Below are 15,164 nucleotides of genomic sequence, written 5' to 3'. Positions count from 1 at the left end.
CAGGCCTGTGCTAGGTGATCTGTGTTCTTTAATGCTACTCCTCAAAATAACCTGGTGAGGTAGGTCTTCTAAAGCTCTTCAGGCTTTGGTTTCCTCACCTGTGAAATTGAGACAAGTGATTTGTTCAAGGCCATGCAGCACATAAGCAAGTGGCAGAGCCCAATTAGAACTGGTCTTTCCTTTTCTAAAACCCACATTTTCGACCACACTTAATAATACTAGCAAATTCTTATGCAGAGTTCAGTGTGCGCCTGCACTGTTTTAAGAACCAGGTACCAGGTGTTGATGAACTCATGTAATCCTCTCGACAAACTCAGACAGTTACCATTACTATTCCCATTTACATGCAAGGAAACTGAGGCGCAGGTTGGTTAACTAACTCGCCCAAAGCCACACTGCTAGTGTAGAGTCAGGATTTAAAACCAGGAAGTCCCGTTCCAGAGCTTATGTTCTTAATTATTTGCCAAGAGGTGAGCCTGCCACGCGGAGTACAGACCTATGAGATTTGATAACTGACACTTATTTTCTTCTTCTTCACCCACTCTTAAAAACTAGCCATACTAGTTATAAAAGCTTTTAGGAAAAAATGGGGTGCAGAAGCAAAAAAAATATCCTTGAGATTGAGGAATCTAATGATTTAAGTTTACTTCTGGAAATTGGGAAAGGATTGCCATTATTCAGGTGTGGAAGAGGAAAACCTCTTTGTCTAGTTCCTGGACCCTCACCTTTTCCAGGAGTACCCCTGAAACGGGGGTCACCTGAGAGAGGCAAGTGTGAGGGTAAATGAGACTGAAGCCCCTCCAGGTCTTCTGGGAGAGAAGGTTGTGCCCCCGTCCAAACTGCGAGGCACAAAAGCTGGGAACAGCAGCACAGCACCATGCATGGGGGCTGGGAGCACAGCGGCACCGTCGATCACAGGTACCTCCCAGATAGCAAATATAATATGCAGCTCCCATTTGTGTAATTCTACTTCCTATTGCATCTCTCACTAATGAATGTCACAAATACCAGGCAGTCCAAAAAAACAAATTACCTCCTGTATTAGGGAGTGCAATATGTCTCATTTCAGTGCTTTATGGTATTCACAAATACCTGCTGACACAATCAGCCTCGACGCCAGCCTGTAATTTTCCACGGTGTGTGATGTGTCAAGAGCAAATGCTGGCAGTTAGGGGATTTCGAAGAGATGAAGGCTGCAGAAACCCACAGAAAGGACATCGGAGGTTTGAAGGAAACTAAACAAGTTTTGTAAAAATGGAAAAGTAGATTATGATGATCTAGTATTGAGTTTGCACCCTCTGCTGCAAAAAAGCGACGGGAGAAGTTAATGGATTGTAGCTCAGAGAAACTTTCAGATGCAGTGTTTTAGGAAGAGAGGAGTGAAAGCCTCCAAGCATTCTCATACTCCTTCATTTATCAAATAAATGTGCGCAGGTCACTCACTTCTGAGACCACTCTGTACTAGGCGCCAGGGAAGCAGTGGTGAACAGTGGGGAGAAGATGCTGCTCTCATGGGCTCACATTCTGGGGAGGAGAGAACTGCAGTTTGGTTTATTCGTGGTGCAAAGAATTAATGCAGCTGCCACTGATTTAGATTGGGGGTAAGTGACGGCTGCTCTGAGGGAGAAAGATTTGAGCAGAGATGGAGGTGATGGGAAAGAATCCATCATACAGGGATCAGAAGGAAAGAGGAGACACGGTGGGAACAATTTTGTCGTGTTCAGGGAACCTAGGGGAAGAAAGTGGGCTAGATGAGGTTAGAGGGAAAGGCAGGGGCTCGTTTCCATAGGACTTTTTACAGAGGTTGTGTTCGTATAAAACGGAGTCATGGGTGGTTTTAAGCTGGGGGTGATGTAGTCTGATTTATGTTATTAAGAGGTGTTTCCATCTGCGTGGTAGAGGATAGGATGTAGTGGGGTGGGAGAGGAGGCCAACAGACTCACGGACTGCTGCATGGTTTAGGTGGGACATGATAGCTTGGGCTAGATTGGTGAGTGGAGGTGGAGAGAAGTAAGGGCAATTCAGGATATATTTTAGATAGTCTGTAGGACCCACTGATGAACTGGATATAAGAAGTGAGGGGAAGAAGAGAAATCAAAAATGGAGCCTAGATTTGGATCTTATGCAGTTGGGGGGATGGTGGCTCCATCTTACTGAGATGGGGAAAACTGGGGAAAGAGCAAGTTTGAGGTGGTAGGAAATCAATTCTATTTGGACTAGGATAAGCAGGCAGTACCTACTAAACACGCACATGGAGATGTCATAAAGCCAGCGGGACCTGAGATTCTGGCATTCTGGGAAAAAGTGAAGGCTGGAGATGTAAATTTGGGTGCTGTATCAGTGAGGGTCCTGGCGAGAAACAGATGACACACTTAAATGGGAAAAGGGAGAAGAGTTTTATGAAGGAACCATATAAAGCTGTGGGCAGAGAGTTAAGGGAAACTAACAAGGGATGGCAAAGCACCACAGAGCTAGCAACAGAGGGGAGCCACTCTCAGCCCTGGATCTGCAGACTCGAGGGGAAGGAGGGCTATCGGAACCCGGAGAGAGAGATTGTAGTGTAGGAAAAGCTGCCTGGCAGGAGCCGTATCCTTCAGTAGAGAAGTGTCACTACTACCATTTCATGACCACCCTCCAGTCTCCTGCTGTCCCCTCCCATTGGCCAAACAACTGGAGAACCTGAGGGCAAGGAGATCCTGAAGGCCAGCCTTGCAGGATGCAGATCTGGTCTTGATGACTCATGGGGCCAGGTCACCAGCTGTTTGGAGAAGGGGTGGGAGGAGAGGGAGTGGTGAGGAGGGCAGAGAGGATTGACATGGGAGGAGAAGGTACAGGGGGTGGGGGGGGAATCCCGAAGAGTGTGAAAAGGCCCCCGGAATCCACAGCCATGGATTTCAAGTGAGATCAGTCGGCACAGAGGTGTGTCCTTTCCCCAGCAATGCTCAGCTGCTTGGGTGCAGGTGTGCAGTAGGGCGGGGCTTTGCCAGGTGAGCATGAGAGGCAGAGATGCATGGGGAAGAGAATGGTGCCTGCAGAGAAGTGCCACTTGGCAAAAATCAGCTGGAGCTTAGGTACTCTGCTCCCTTCAGTTGGGTGGGGGGGGTGGTGTCTCCAGGTCACCACTCATTAACTTTACCTGTCTGGCCCTTCGAATATTTCGCTTTCAGAATCCAGCTTTAATTCATGAAGTAATCATACTCTATCTTTTCAATAGTCTATTCAGACTCATCATCCTCTCACTACCTCTTTAGTAGAGATGTGTTAAGACCTTGGGCTCTGGCACTAGACTGTGTGGATTTGAATCCTGGCTCTGCCACTCTTAGCTGTGTGACCTTGGGCAGGCCACTTAACCTCTCTGTGCTTCAGTTTCCTTATCTATAAAACAGAGATAATAATATCTCCTTCAAAGGATTGTTCGAGGACCAAATATGTTAATACTTATAAAATGCTTAGAACAGCTCCTGGCCTATAATCTGTGCTCTCTAAATGCTAGCTGTTATTTTTGTTACAATTATTATTATGTGTAGCATCAAATGGGGGAGAAAATGGCCAAAGGAAGTGGAAGCAAAATCACTTCCTCCTTTCCTGTCCTTCCCCTTTCAAGGCAGGTCATCACTGAGTGGGTTCTTAGCCACATTGTCACTCAGACAAGCAGTCAGCTACCTTTCCTTTTTTTGCAAGATGGATGAGAACTGGCATTTAAATAGTGGGTGAGCTGCTAGGGTGGAAAGAACTTTGGGCTTGGATTTAGAAGTCCTGGAGCCAGCCAAGGTCCAGACAGAATGACTTTGGGCAGGTCACAACAACCTCCCCAGTTTACAGATGAGGACACTGAGTCCCAGGGACTTTGACTGCAAGATCTGCAAGACCTCTCCCAGATCCCAGAGTCTTAATGTTGCTTTCCAACCAGTGCCAGCCATAAATGAAGTTCCGTGAAAAACAAAAAGGAACCAAGAATAAAATGGTCAAGAATTGTGTTTATTTCTTTATAGCCCGGGTCAAGGAAAGACTGTGTTTATCCCCGGCATTCAGTCGCATGTTGGGAATGGTGAAGGCGGTGAGCCAAGGATTTTGTTAATGCCCTTATCCAGAGGGCTGTTCCAATGAATTTTATCACAGTATCCCCCAGTTTTGAAAGGACACAGGCCCCCAGTGCTGTTCTTCTAGGCCCTGTGCATTTTATTTTGTTTCATTTATTCCTGTGCATTTTATTTTTTATTTTTTAATTAATTAATGTATGTATGTATTTATTTATTTACTTATGGCTGCATTGGGTCTTTGTTGCTGGGCGCGGGCTTTCTCTACTTGCAGCGAGTGGGGGCTACTCTTCCTTGTGGTGCGCAGGCTTCTCATTGTGGTGGCTTCTCTTGTTGCAGAACATGGGCTCTAGAGTGCAGGCTCAGTAGTTGTGGCTCACGGGCCTAGTCGCTCCACGGCATGAGGGATCTTCCCGGACCAGGGATCGAACCCTTGTCCCCTGCACTGGCAGGCAGATTCTCAACCACTGTGCCACCAGGGAAGTCCCTATTCCTGTGCATTTTAAATAGTACGCTGGGGCTTCCCTGGTGGCGCAGTGGTTGAGAATCTGCCTGCCAATGCAGGGGGACACGGGTTCGAGCCCTGGTCCGGGAAGGTCCCACATGCCGCGGAGCGACTAGGCCCGTGCGCCACAACTACTGAGCCTGCGCGTCTGGAGCCTGTGCTCCGCAACAAGAGAGGCCGCGACAGTGAGAGGCCCGCGCACCGCGATGAAGAGTAGCCCCCGCTCGCCGCAACTAGAGGAAGCCCTCGCACAGAAACGAGGACCCAACACAGCCAAAAATTAATTAATTAATTAATTAATTAATTAATTAATTAAAAAAAAATAGTGCTCCAATGACCTTGTTTTGTCTCATCCAGAATATCTCCGACACAGCCAATGGACCTTGTAATCATATATTAACATTTGAGTCACAGGAGAGGATTTTCTTGTTGGTTGCTTCCTCTGGGTCTCCTTCTATCCAACCTATAGGATATAGGTATCCTATAATACCCTCTGCCCACCCCATCCTAGGGGTCACATGAGCTGTGCTCCTTAGTAAGAAGAAAACCTTCAGTGATGATGTGTTCTCAGGCCTGGATGATATGGGAGTGGGTCCAGCCAATTTGGGAGTAAATATGGGCTATGAAACCCCAGAAGGAATTTGACAGAGGGCCCCTTTGACTTTCCCTTTCCACCTTCCTCCTCAACCTCTCTCGCTCTGGCTGACAAGAGAAGGTGCTTTCCAAGTGAGTAGGCTAATATTTTTATTTGACTGAGGAATGTCATCCTTGTGCCCCTTTAATACCTATTTGACCAGACCGTGAGGATGTCGGCGATGTGTTTAACTTCCCGCCAAGGGCCCAGGGCTGGTTGCCCATGTGTTCTGATGAGCGGCATTTAGAGCTGTTCTCCAAAATGAAAGAGGAGCGAGCAGATGTGGTGTGTCACGTCAGCAATCTCTCTCCCAGCTCCTTTTCAAATAAAAGTTTATGAAGAGAAGCACTAACTCAAATCGCAGAATCCTATGTTTGAAATAAATGGTCTCGCAACAAACATTTCCGTCTGTAAACGTCTAAACCTTTCAGAAGATTAAAGGAAATTAGTGCTGGCGTGTTTCATTAATTTGGCACCATGGTGGAGGAAATGTGGTCCTCATTTCACTTGGGTGGATTATGAAACGTGTCAGTTTTTCCATTCTTTTTCTCCAGGGCATTTTTTTACTGCAAGGCCTGTCATGATGACATCACGGATCCCAAAAGAATAAAAAAATGCGGCTGCAAACGGCGTAAGTAGTGTTTCTTTCCCCCTTCCCTCCCTCTTTCCTTCCTTTTATCCCCAAATTCATTTCCCTTCTCCTTTTCCTTTTAAAGAAACACTAAACATCAAGAGGTTCTTGAATATGTTTATGTTTCACCCTGCAGTTTAAAGAGACATGAAATTAATACCTGTCCTCACTTGATCAGAGCAGAGGATGGAAAATCACCACCATCAACACCTCGGCGTGAACCTCATGCCTAATCCCCACTTCTTGACTCTGAAGGGATGCCTAGGTAGATGTGTCCAGTCAAACAGAGCAAATGCAGTGTATGAGAGAGAAGGAGGGCAGCCAAGGCCCTGGAGGAGGGAGTGGTTTTGCATAGTGATTTCCGGTGGATGAGAGGCTGTCAAGTGGAAAGATGGCCGTGCTAGGGCCGACCGGAAACTGGGTCTGAGGATTCGGTCTCCCAAACGGGAGCTGACTCTCTTCGCATTTGGGATTCCTGCCAGTTTGGGTGCCAAAGGCCAGAGTTTTCAATTGTGGTACCCTCAGATTGGCCCAAGGAAGGAACTTGGTCATCACCAATGGGCTTTATTTGCCATTGCCCCAGTGACCGACCTCAAACACCATTGCTCTTTGGGATAGACTAGATTGGGCTTGATAGCTCCTGACATATCGTCTCAGACTCCTTACAAAGCAGCTTGACACTGGGACTTCTTGAGAAGGATATGGTAAATCAGGAATGGTGGATGGTGAGCTCTCGAAAAACGAGGGCTTCAAGTGAGGTTTGCAGTCATTATGTTGCATTGCCTAATAGAATTTGTTCACAACCCTGGAGAAAACAACGATAGTGATGTCTTCCTTCCCATGGTGATTTAATGTTCCCAAAGCTCTTTATGATTGTTATTTTTGTTGTTCCTCACCATAACCCTGCGTAATTGGCAGATGGTGTTATTAATCCCGTTTTACAAAAAGAGGAAAGTGAGGCTCCAAGTTTCATGGGAGGATGAGATTGCTGAGAGTCACATAGATCCAACAGACAGGGGTTCAGGCTCACCTGAAGGCTTCTCTTGGTGCTGTGCCCTAGTCTTTTTTCTAAGAGAGAAGGACAAGGTGGGTGAAATTGGGTCTGACGAGTAAGAACCCAACTATAAAGGATCACCCCATAAAATACTTTTTCACAAGCACACACCAGACAGAAGAGCACCATTCCTGAGATACGCTGACCAGAGCAAGAGCTTCTTTCACGGAAGCCATAAAGGGGAGCACAGGAAATACAAAATCAGTGAGACATAAACACCACTCTGCTGGAGCATGGAGGAGACACTCAGCCTCGTGGGTAAATACCCAGAGAAACACTCTTGGTCTAGAGCAGTTTCTGTAGAAATCTTCTTGGGCTGGTTCCCAAGCTTGGGGCAGCTTAGGTCCACTGTTTTGCTCCCCCTTCTCCACTGACTTAACGCACATGGCCCCCTCCACCCAGCTCTGACACCTCACCAAAATTAGTATCCATATGTCAGGACAGGAACCTCTAACTTCTTAGGGCCTAAGAACTCTCCAGTTCCGACAACCTACCAGGAAGAGCATCCAAGGGCCTATAAAGGCACAGAACAAACTCACTCCCCAACCAATCCCCCAAACTCCGAACTCAAAAGGCCCTTCTCACCAGGCAGTGCTCCCGGCCCAGCTCAGTTATCTGTAAACACAGAAACACATTTCAGCTGACCAGGCATCACCCAGATCACTTCCATCAGAAGGAACGCAACATCCCAAGGCAGAAGTACATGAGAGAGAGTAACAAATACAAGAGGATGAACCCATGTCAGAAAACACTTGTAGTGGAGAGGGTTGGGGAATGTAGGGGAGAGTATTGAGGCCAATAACCCATGACCAGATATTTGCCAGAGAACCTGGCCCCATGGGGGTATCAGTGAAATGACAAGGCTACTTTCACGTGTTGATCAGTCATTCACACGTATTTGAGTGCCTTCTTTGTGCAAGGAGCTATTCTGGGTGCTAGGGATGGAGCAGTGAACGAGATAGTCCCTGCCCTCCTGAAGCCTTCACTCTAGTGAATGGAGACATGCAATGATCACAGAAATAATTAAATGCCTTCAGACAGAGACAAGTGCTCTGAAGAGAGAGGAGACTGCCTGAGGGTGTGAGGGACCTTGTAGGGATTCTGCTTCAGCTAGAAAGGTCTGGAAGACCTCCTTTGAGAGGTGACACTGAAGCTGAGACTCAGTCCAGGTAGACAGAAGAGCAAGGGCAAAGGTAGGGATAAGTTAGTGGTGTTCGAGGTAAGGCAGGAAGGCCAGTGGGGCTGGTGGGATTGGGGAGAGGGTGGTAGGAGACGAGGTCAAAAAGGCAGACAGGGACCATGGGAAGAAACGGGGTTTTAGTGCTATGATAAATACTGCCATTGGAAGAGTTTAAACGAGTTAATGACATCATCAGTTCTTATTTGAAAGGATCTCCCTGGTGACTGGACAGAGAACAGGCTCTAGGGAGGCACGAGTGGAAATGGCAGGAGGAAGAGCGAGCATCTCTGACTCCTGCTCTCATGCTGGAATGTTCCTCACAGGGCACTATCTATAGTAGAACCCAGCAGACTGGTTTTTAAGTCCCTAGAAATGAGGATTTGGCCTCTAGGATATTTTTCCATCTTGGTTCCAGGCAAGCAAACGGCAGCTGACTAACTTTATCCTGGAGAGAGAGGCACGTAATTGTTTGAAATAATTCTGCTCTCCTCATTACCTTTAACGTTGGTTCAGCTAGTGAATCGAATGATCTCCCTGTCCTGCGCGGTACAGATTGCTACAAAAGGACTGTCTCTGCAAAGCCAAGCCAGTGTGACAGGGTCTTGCTCTCTCTCTCTGCACCCCTCTCCCCTCCTTGGGCTCCTTGTCTCATAGAGGCCCTCAGCTGTGAGGTTAATGTTTGATAACAATCAGAATTGTCCAAATATCATTCTTCCTCATTAAAAGGTCATAGCCTGTGTTACAGAGGGCGGGTTGTGGATGTGGATGTGTAAATTGTGGTTCGAATAAAACGAATGATTAAACATGAACGTCCTAGGGCATACCAGGCAGGTTAGGAAATTGGCGAAGATAGATTTTGGTTGCAAAGAAACTTTTGTTAGAAGCAGAGCTAGAATGATTAATAATGCGGGGCGGGGGGGTTCCTGCCTTTGAATGCACATTGCCTGGTGCCCTAAGTTGGAGAGGGCAGCTGACCCATAGTCAACTGCGCGAACCTGTTAGGCCAGGTATTAATAATTCACCCTGGAATGATAAGTTTCCGGGAGGGCAGAGCTGATGACATCAGTGGTCTTTATCTACAGTTTTCTAACCCTCCCCTCCCAACCTGGCTTTTCCCTTTCCGAATAACCCTCCATCCAGTCCCCAACCTCCCCATTCACCTTCATTCAACAGCCTTAAACATCTCGCGTCATACTACCTGGAGAAATACCAAGTGTGCGCACTCCATTTTTGGAAATTCTCTGGTAGTATAGTTTAACTTTTGCATTTTTTCCCATTTCTTCATAGTTCTCCATCAAGGAAGAGAGTCAAACTCAGCTGTCTGGCCAAGGAGCAAGTTCTCAGAATCTACTATTTACCTATTTTCTTTTTCTGTATAACAAACCCAGTCTAATGATTTACATTTTCTCCCCCAGCCTCTAAATATTTGCCAAAAGGTGGACTCCTAGGGGACAAGTCATGTCTAAATTGCTGTGTTTGAAGGAATTTTCTTTAACTTCTAATCATTGACATATTTTTGATTTATTTTCTTTCTCTTTGCTGCCTTGGAATACTGCCCCTACTCTATTTTAACTGCACACTGGTAGTGATATATTGTGAGTAAAACGGGTTCCCAGCAGCCCGGAGTCCAGTTCCCCCTGTCTTTCTCTAGAAGAGATACTTCTTTTATTTTCTGTACAGTTGCAGTTTCTTTTTTCTTTTGGTATTTATGTTGCATGTAGCAGTGACATCATGCCCCAACTCGGTCTGCAGAGTAGCCTGGTGCTGGAGAACCCTGCGAGCAGGGAACCCCTCTCTGTTCATCCACTTGCCCCCGCCCCCACCCAACCCCCGCCAGCCTCTTACCAGCTTCTGGCGCTGTCTTATTTTTCCACTTGAAAATAAGACCTTAACAACAGTGTTTCTCTTGAAGGCCTTGTCTCAGGACCTTTAGGGGACACTGAGTCAGCTGAGGTAATTACCACTAGCTCTAGATGCTTCATCAATTGGGGTTCATTGTCATGCTTGCCTTTGATATATTATACTTGGTCTCCTCTGCTGTTAAGCTTGAATCCCTATCCTGAAGGAAACACATATGCTACATATATATTCCCGTGTTGTGATATATATGATATGTACCAGTAGTTTATATGTAAAAATGTACATTTTTATATATAAGCGTGGAGATATTTTATAGAGAGAGTGATGTATTTATTACGCCATACGTGCCTCTCTATACGAGAAAGTGCTTGAGAGAGAATTAATTGGACACCCAGCTTTGGGACTGTGTAAGTATCTAAATTGCCTTACTGGAGACAAGTATTTCTACAGTGGTAATTATTTCCTATAGTCTATGAAGCACCTTGCTTTAAAATAAAATTTCTCCCTCAGTAATACCCACTAGGACATACCTAGTTCCTCTATGCGTGTTAGGCATCCTGCAAGATCCATTTACTTGTTTAAGGAAGAAAAAGATGGCTTGAAGAGAACGTTCCATTTCATTAATGAGCTATGTAGAAGCCAGAATGAGTAAATATAAGTCTCTGAGCACGTCAGTTACTCCAGGAATAGGACCATCTCTCCCAGCAAGATGTGGCAATTGATGAGGAGCTTGTAGGCCAGTATTTCTGTGTGTGACTTAGAGCAGCGCTGCTTTCAGTGGCACCAGCGATAAGCATCCGTCTTTACTCACCTACAAGAGACCCAACCTGTAGACCAGTCCAGCGGCCCTGGAGTTAGCAGGAGATGTCTCCACACCTGGTCCTCTCCTGCTCCTTTGCAGAAGAAGAGGCAAGTTGGTCATCTGGTTTGGGCTAGTCTTCACAGTTTGAGGGTATGGAATGCTCAATGTACCAACAAAACAAAACAATGACCTTCTTCGGTTCAGAGCAAAATTCTGCCCAAATTGACTCCGTGGCTCCCTTTATCTGCAGAACACCTTGAAAAATGACCTGAGGGCATGAACCACTTTCCTACCTGCAGAGCTGCCTACTGTATCTAATGATCTTTCAGAACTGGAGGGAAACCGTGACGTCAATCAACAAACAACTCTCGTGCCAAATTCCTCTGTCTTGTCCAGCCACAATATGGTATTGAGGGAGGATCAGCTAGTTTGGTGTGCTCTCTGCTGCTGACATTAACCAGCTTTTTCTTCCCCTTCTTTCCGTTCTTGGAAAACAACCTGAAAGATCTTTCTCCTTCCTCCAGAAGCTAATCAGAGGAATTTTGCTAAGTGAAGACATCATTCCTCATTTACAGGACTTAAAAGAATGCTCTTGGATTCCCACTGTCCCATCAAACAAATGCCTTCACCTTTCACCTCGGTGGACTTTTTCTTCCATGGATATTTTAACTTCAAATTTTATTGCTGCTGAGAATATGAAGAGCAGCTCCAGAGTTAAGGCTTGGAAATCATCCTTCCTTCATTGGGTTGATTTTAAACAGGAAGTTGTAATCTGACAAGTGTCTGTGAATTGAATGGCGGGGTTTTTTTTCCTTCTGCCCCGGTCTTGCCTTGAATTGCTCCATTTGAAACCTAAAATATTTTTTCCCCAGCAGTTGGGAAATGCCACCTGAGCTTTTCAGTTCAGCACTGCTTTTCCTGCCCCTTCCAACCCACCCTGGAAATTAAGATTCTACAATTGGAAATTGGCTGACAATTTGGTTGCTGGTGCAGGAGACAGATGGAGCTGAGAGCAGGATGGCGTCCAGCTCCCTCTTCCATTCCAGGCTTGGCTCCGAAGGGCTAACCAGCAGAGAACCTGAACCTGACAACCGATTGTCAGTTTGACACAAGGAAAGAGCAGTAACTAAGCTACATCTCCAGCAGCCCCTTCTCTACAGGTTTTCTTTCTCATGATTGAGACCTTTGAATATATAAGAAAAGTTGTCCAAGAGTACGTCTGAGAAATCCTCCAGTTCTCAGTCTTCCAATAAATGGCTTTGATGAAGTCCATGAGGGAAATGCTTTTATTTTGTCTCTACAAATAGCACTAGGAAGTCATAATGGAAACATTGGATGAATATGCACTTCATCGTGGGGAAGGCAAGCACATTAAAGCTTTTTCTCAAACTGTAAAACTGCTAGGACAGAGTTCTTGGAGGAGAAAGGTGAGACTCAGGGTCTAACTCTTGGCAACTGCATAACCTCTTTGCATCTGTGGCGCCAGTCCAAGAACAAGAACCTGAGGATGTGGGCCAAGGAGAAAACTGTGTCTGCAGAGGCTTCTGTTTCTGCTTTCTCCGAGTTAAGTCGGCCAATGGGGGCAATTAATTGAGTGTAAAGTTCCAAGAGTACTAAGATGGAATGACAAGTGGCTGCAGCCTTAACGCCTCTCAGAGACACACTCTTGTCTGTTCCCTGTCTCAGGAAGCTACAGCAGGGCTTCAAGGAGACCCAGCCAGCTGGTGCTGAAGTGGTCCTGCTCTGTGGGTCGTGGCTGCAGAGCCGATGTGCTTGCAAGTTGCCACTTTTGACCAATCTAGCACCATGTCCTAGAACCTCTCTCGCCTTCACCTCCGCTCTTCCCCAAACATCTGCTGTGGATTGGGAGAAGCCATTGAATTGAAATGACACTGCACGTTTCAATTCTTAAGAGGCACACAGCGTCCTCTCCCAGCTAGTTCAGGTGCTCTGTTAACTAGCTGCTCTTCCACACAGATCCACTAGATGTCCTCACAGATCTACTTAGTATTACCATTGAGATCCTGGGGAAAACTCCCTTTTCTGAGGATTGAGATTGAGGAAGAGAGCATTGGGTGACTCGATAAAAAAGAAAATCAGCAAACACCAGAGGAGAGAGGGCACTTTATGTGGCCAGGGAGTAGATAGGAAACTTACTTCTGTTTTAAATAAATACTGAAACTTTCAAAATTGCTCCTTGAAACCTAACCTTCCTTGGGAGTTTTAAGTGGCACTCCGATATCTGAAATTAACCTTCGAACCTACATCAGCTCTAGAAAAGGAAACAATCATGGAGACATGGAAATAAAATACCGGTGGTTCTGGATATCCACAATTGACTGAAACAAAACTGAAGGATTAGGAAGCAGAGAGCTTCGAGGAGGGGGATGAGGGATGGTATTTTCTGAAGTCGGAGGTCCACGACTTAATTTTGATATGATTTTATTTTACAACTTGAGAGTATAATTTTACACACAGAGTATACACTTCTCCTGGAACAGCTACCACCAGAGAGGCAAATCCTCATCCATTTTTAGTTAAAGAGCTTATTCGTGACTCATAAAATGGCCCAGAGGAAGGCTCTTCCTGGCTGGGACACACATCCTTCAAGCCTGATGGATCACAGCCAACAGATGGGAGGTCAGAACGGGCCTTACCTTTTAAGAAAGTGGACCCAGAAGTATATAGGTGAAGACACCCGCTAGGGGCTCAGTGAAAATGGACTATTCCAGAAGTCAAGCAAAAGAGCCAACCTCGCAGTTGGTGGCACCTTGGTCTAGACATTGTAATAATTCACAAAGGTTTGTCAATGTGTGGGGCTCAATCATTTTTAACTGTTTCTGTCCTGTCTTTGAGCCTCTCATCCATCATTCTTGCTGATTTTTTTTGTTTTTTTTTCTTTTTGTGGTGGTGCTTGTTTGTCTTCTGAGATTTCTATTTTGGATTTGGTGTGACTGTAAAACTGATGACTGGGAAGGAATGAAGAGAAATAGCATGTTTTCTTTTTTATGCATATACTGCTTTGGAATGTGAGTGCTTACAATTGGCATTTAATCTTCTTATAGAAAATGGTTTTTTTTTGCTGCTTTGATTACCAATTTCAGCTTGTTCCTGCATGCTAACACTATGAAATTTTAGAACAATGCATGGTCTCCAGAAGAGCCAACAATAACAATTGCAAACAGTCCCTGAGAGGCACTGGTTTGAAGTTGTGTTTCCTCCTGAACCCTTATCAAGTAGGAGGTTTCAATCACCCATTATGATGGGCTTACCTCTGACAAAATCATTTTGAAAGTTATTCCACCCCCATCCTCCCTCCCCTTGTCCTTAAAGACGGTATATATATATAAGAACTTTCTTTCCCTATAAATGTGTCAGAGTCTATTATTGTATATGAACCCAAAACGGCAGTATGGAAACGAAAACCAGGCACTGTTGCTAATGAGAAGCATAGCATTTCAGAGTTTGATGGGCTTCTCTTCTGCTACAGCATTTGATTAAATTTTTTTCAAAACAATTTATCTACAGCGAAACAAAAAATCATCTTCGTTTCCCTCCTCTGTATAAATAACAAGTCAATATTTCCAGTAAAAGAACTAAGAAGGAAAAAACAAGCAAGTGGTCTGCGAGTTGTACACCAGATCTGGATGCATTTAAAATAACTTTATTTTCATGTCTTCAACTGAAGACTGTTTTGCCTTTCTCGACTTCGACAACTGCTGTTTGGGGTGTCTGGGCAATCCCACCATGCCTTCTAAATTCTTATGATTCAAATGCTATAGTGGAACTTTTTCTTTTTCTTTTTTCTTTTTTTCATAAAAGCTAAGCTCAGGAATGATGTCCCACGCATTGAACAGGGCTGGGGCTGCATGATGATGATCTGAACAACTGACTAGCTAGGATGCTAAAAGAACATGTCGCTAAAAGTGTGAGCCACGATTACAGGAATGGAGTTGCTGCTGAAGGGATCTCTCATTCATCTGCCCCAGTGCCTGTTCCTCACAATCATAATGTTACCCCTGCTTGACAAATAGACTGTATGGCACGTCATAAAGGTCTTAGAACAGGACTTGACCCATTGGAGAGATTTAAACCCCTCTTCCTGGTGACTGTAACATTCAAAACCACTAGCCATATTTTAAAGTAAGAGTGCAACCATTTCTCCACTAAGAAAAAAAAACGATGGGGGAAAAATGACTTTCACAATGGAAGGTGTGGGCACAGGGAATAACACCTCTCCAGTTCAGCTGACTATTTGGCTGTGATGCTTGGAATAAACGTGAATTCTTCTCCCATCTTGCAAAAGGAGCAGGCAGGTTCATGCTAAGGATAAACTAAGATGTTTGCCTGCTGTAGCATCAAAATGAGGTACAAAAAGCTTCTCTTGTACTGAAATATAAATTGGCTTGAAGGGTGAAGGTGCAGGGCCTTGAGAACTATTACAGTGACGTCCAACAAGTT

The 15,164-nt window shown here is 45.2% G+C and overlaps 1 protein-coding gene and 1 long non-coding RNA gene across 17 annotated transcripts in view; one reads left to right on the top strand and one right to left on the bottom strand.

The window, feature by feature from the left end:
* The window catches only part of KCNMA1 (potassium calcium-activated channel subfamily M alpha 1), a 775,994-nt gene that overhangs the window by 629,465 nt on the left and 131,365 nt on the right, over positions 1 to 15,164 (top strand). For all 16 annotated transcript variants that reach the window (XR_014249397.1, XM_082408745.1, XM_082408748.1 and 13 more), the window contains one exon: positions 5,731 to 5,807. Coding sequence is in view for 15 of the 16 variants with exons in the window: in XM_082408745.1 (XP_082264871.1) it covers positions 5,731 to 5,807 (77 nt within the window). In the remaining variant the exon portion in view is untranslated. The remainder of the gene's footprint in view (positions 1 to 5,730; positions 5,808 to 15,164) is intronic.
* The window catches only part of LOC309604608, a 555,802-nt gene that overhangs the window by 522,337 nt on the left and 18,301 nt on the right, over positions 1 to 15,164 (bottom strand). The window lies entirely within an intron of this gene.

The sequence above is a fragment of the Balaenoptera borealis genome (genome assembly GCF_965194805.1).
Source record: "Balaenoptera borealis genome assembly, chromosome: 10".
NCBI classification, from domain to species: Eukaryota; Metazoa; Chordata; class Mammalia; order Artiodactyla; family Balaenopteridae; genus Balaenoptera; species Balaenoptera borealis.
Note: the sequence above shows the minus strand (reverse complement) of the source record. Positions and strands in the feature narration are given on the sequence as shown.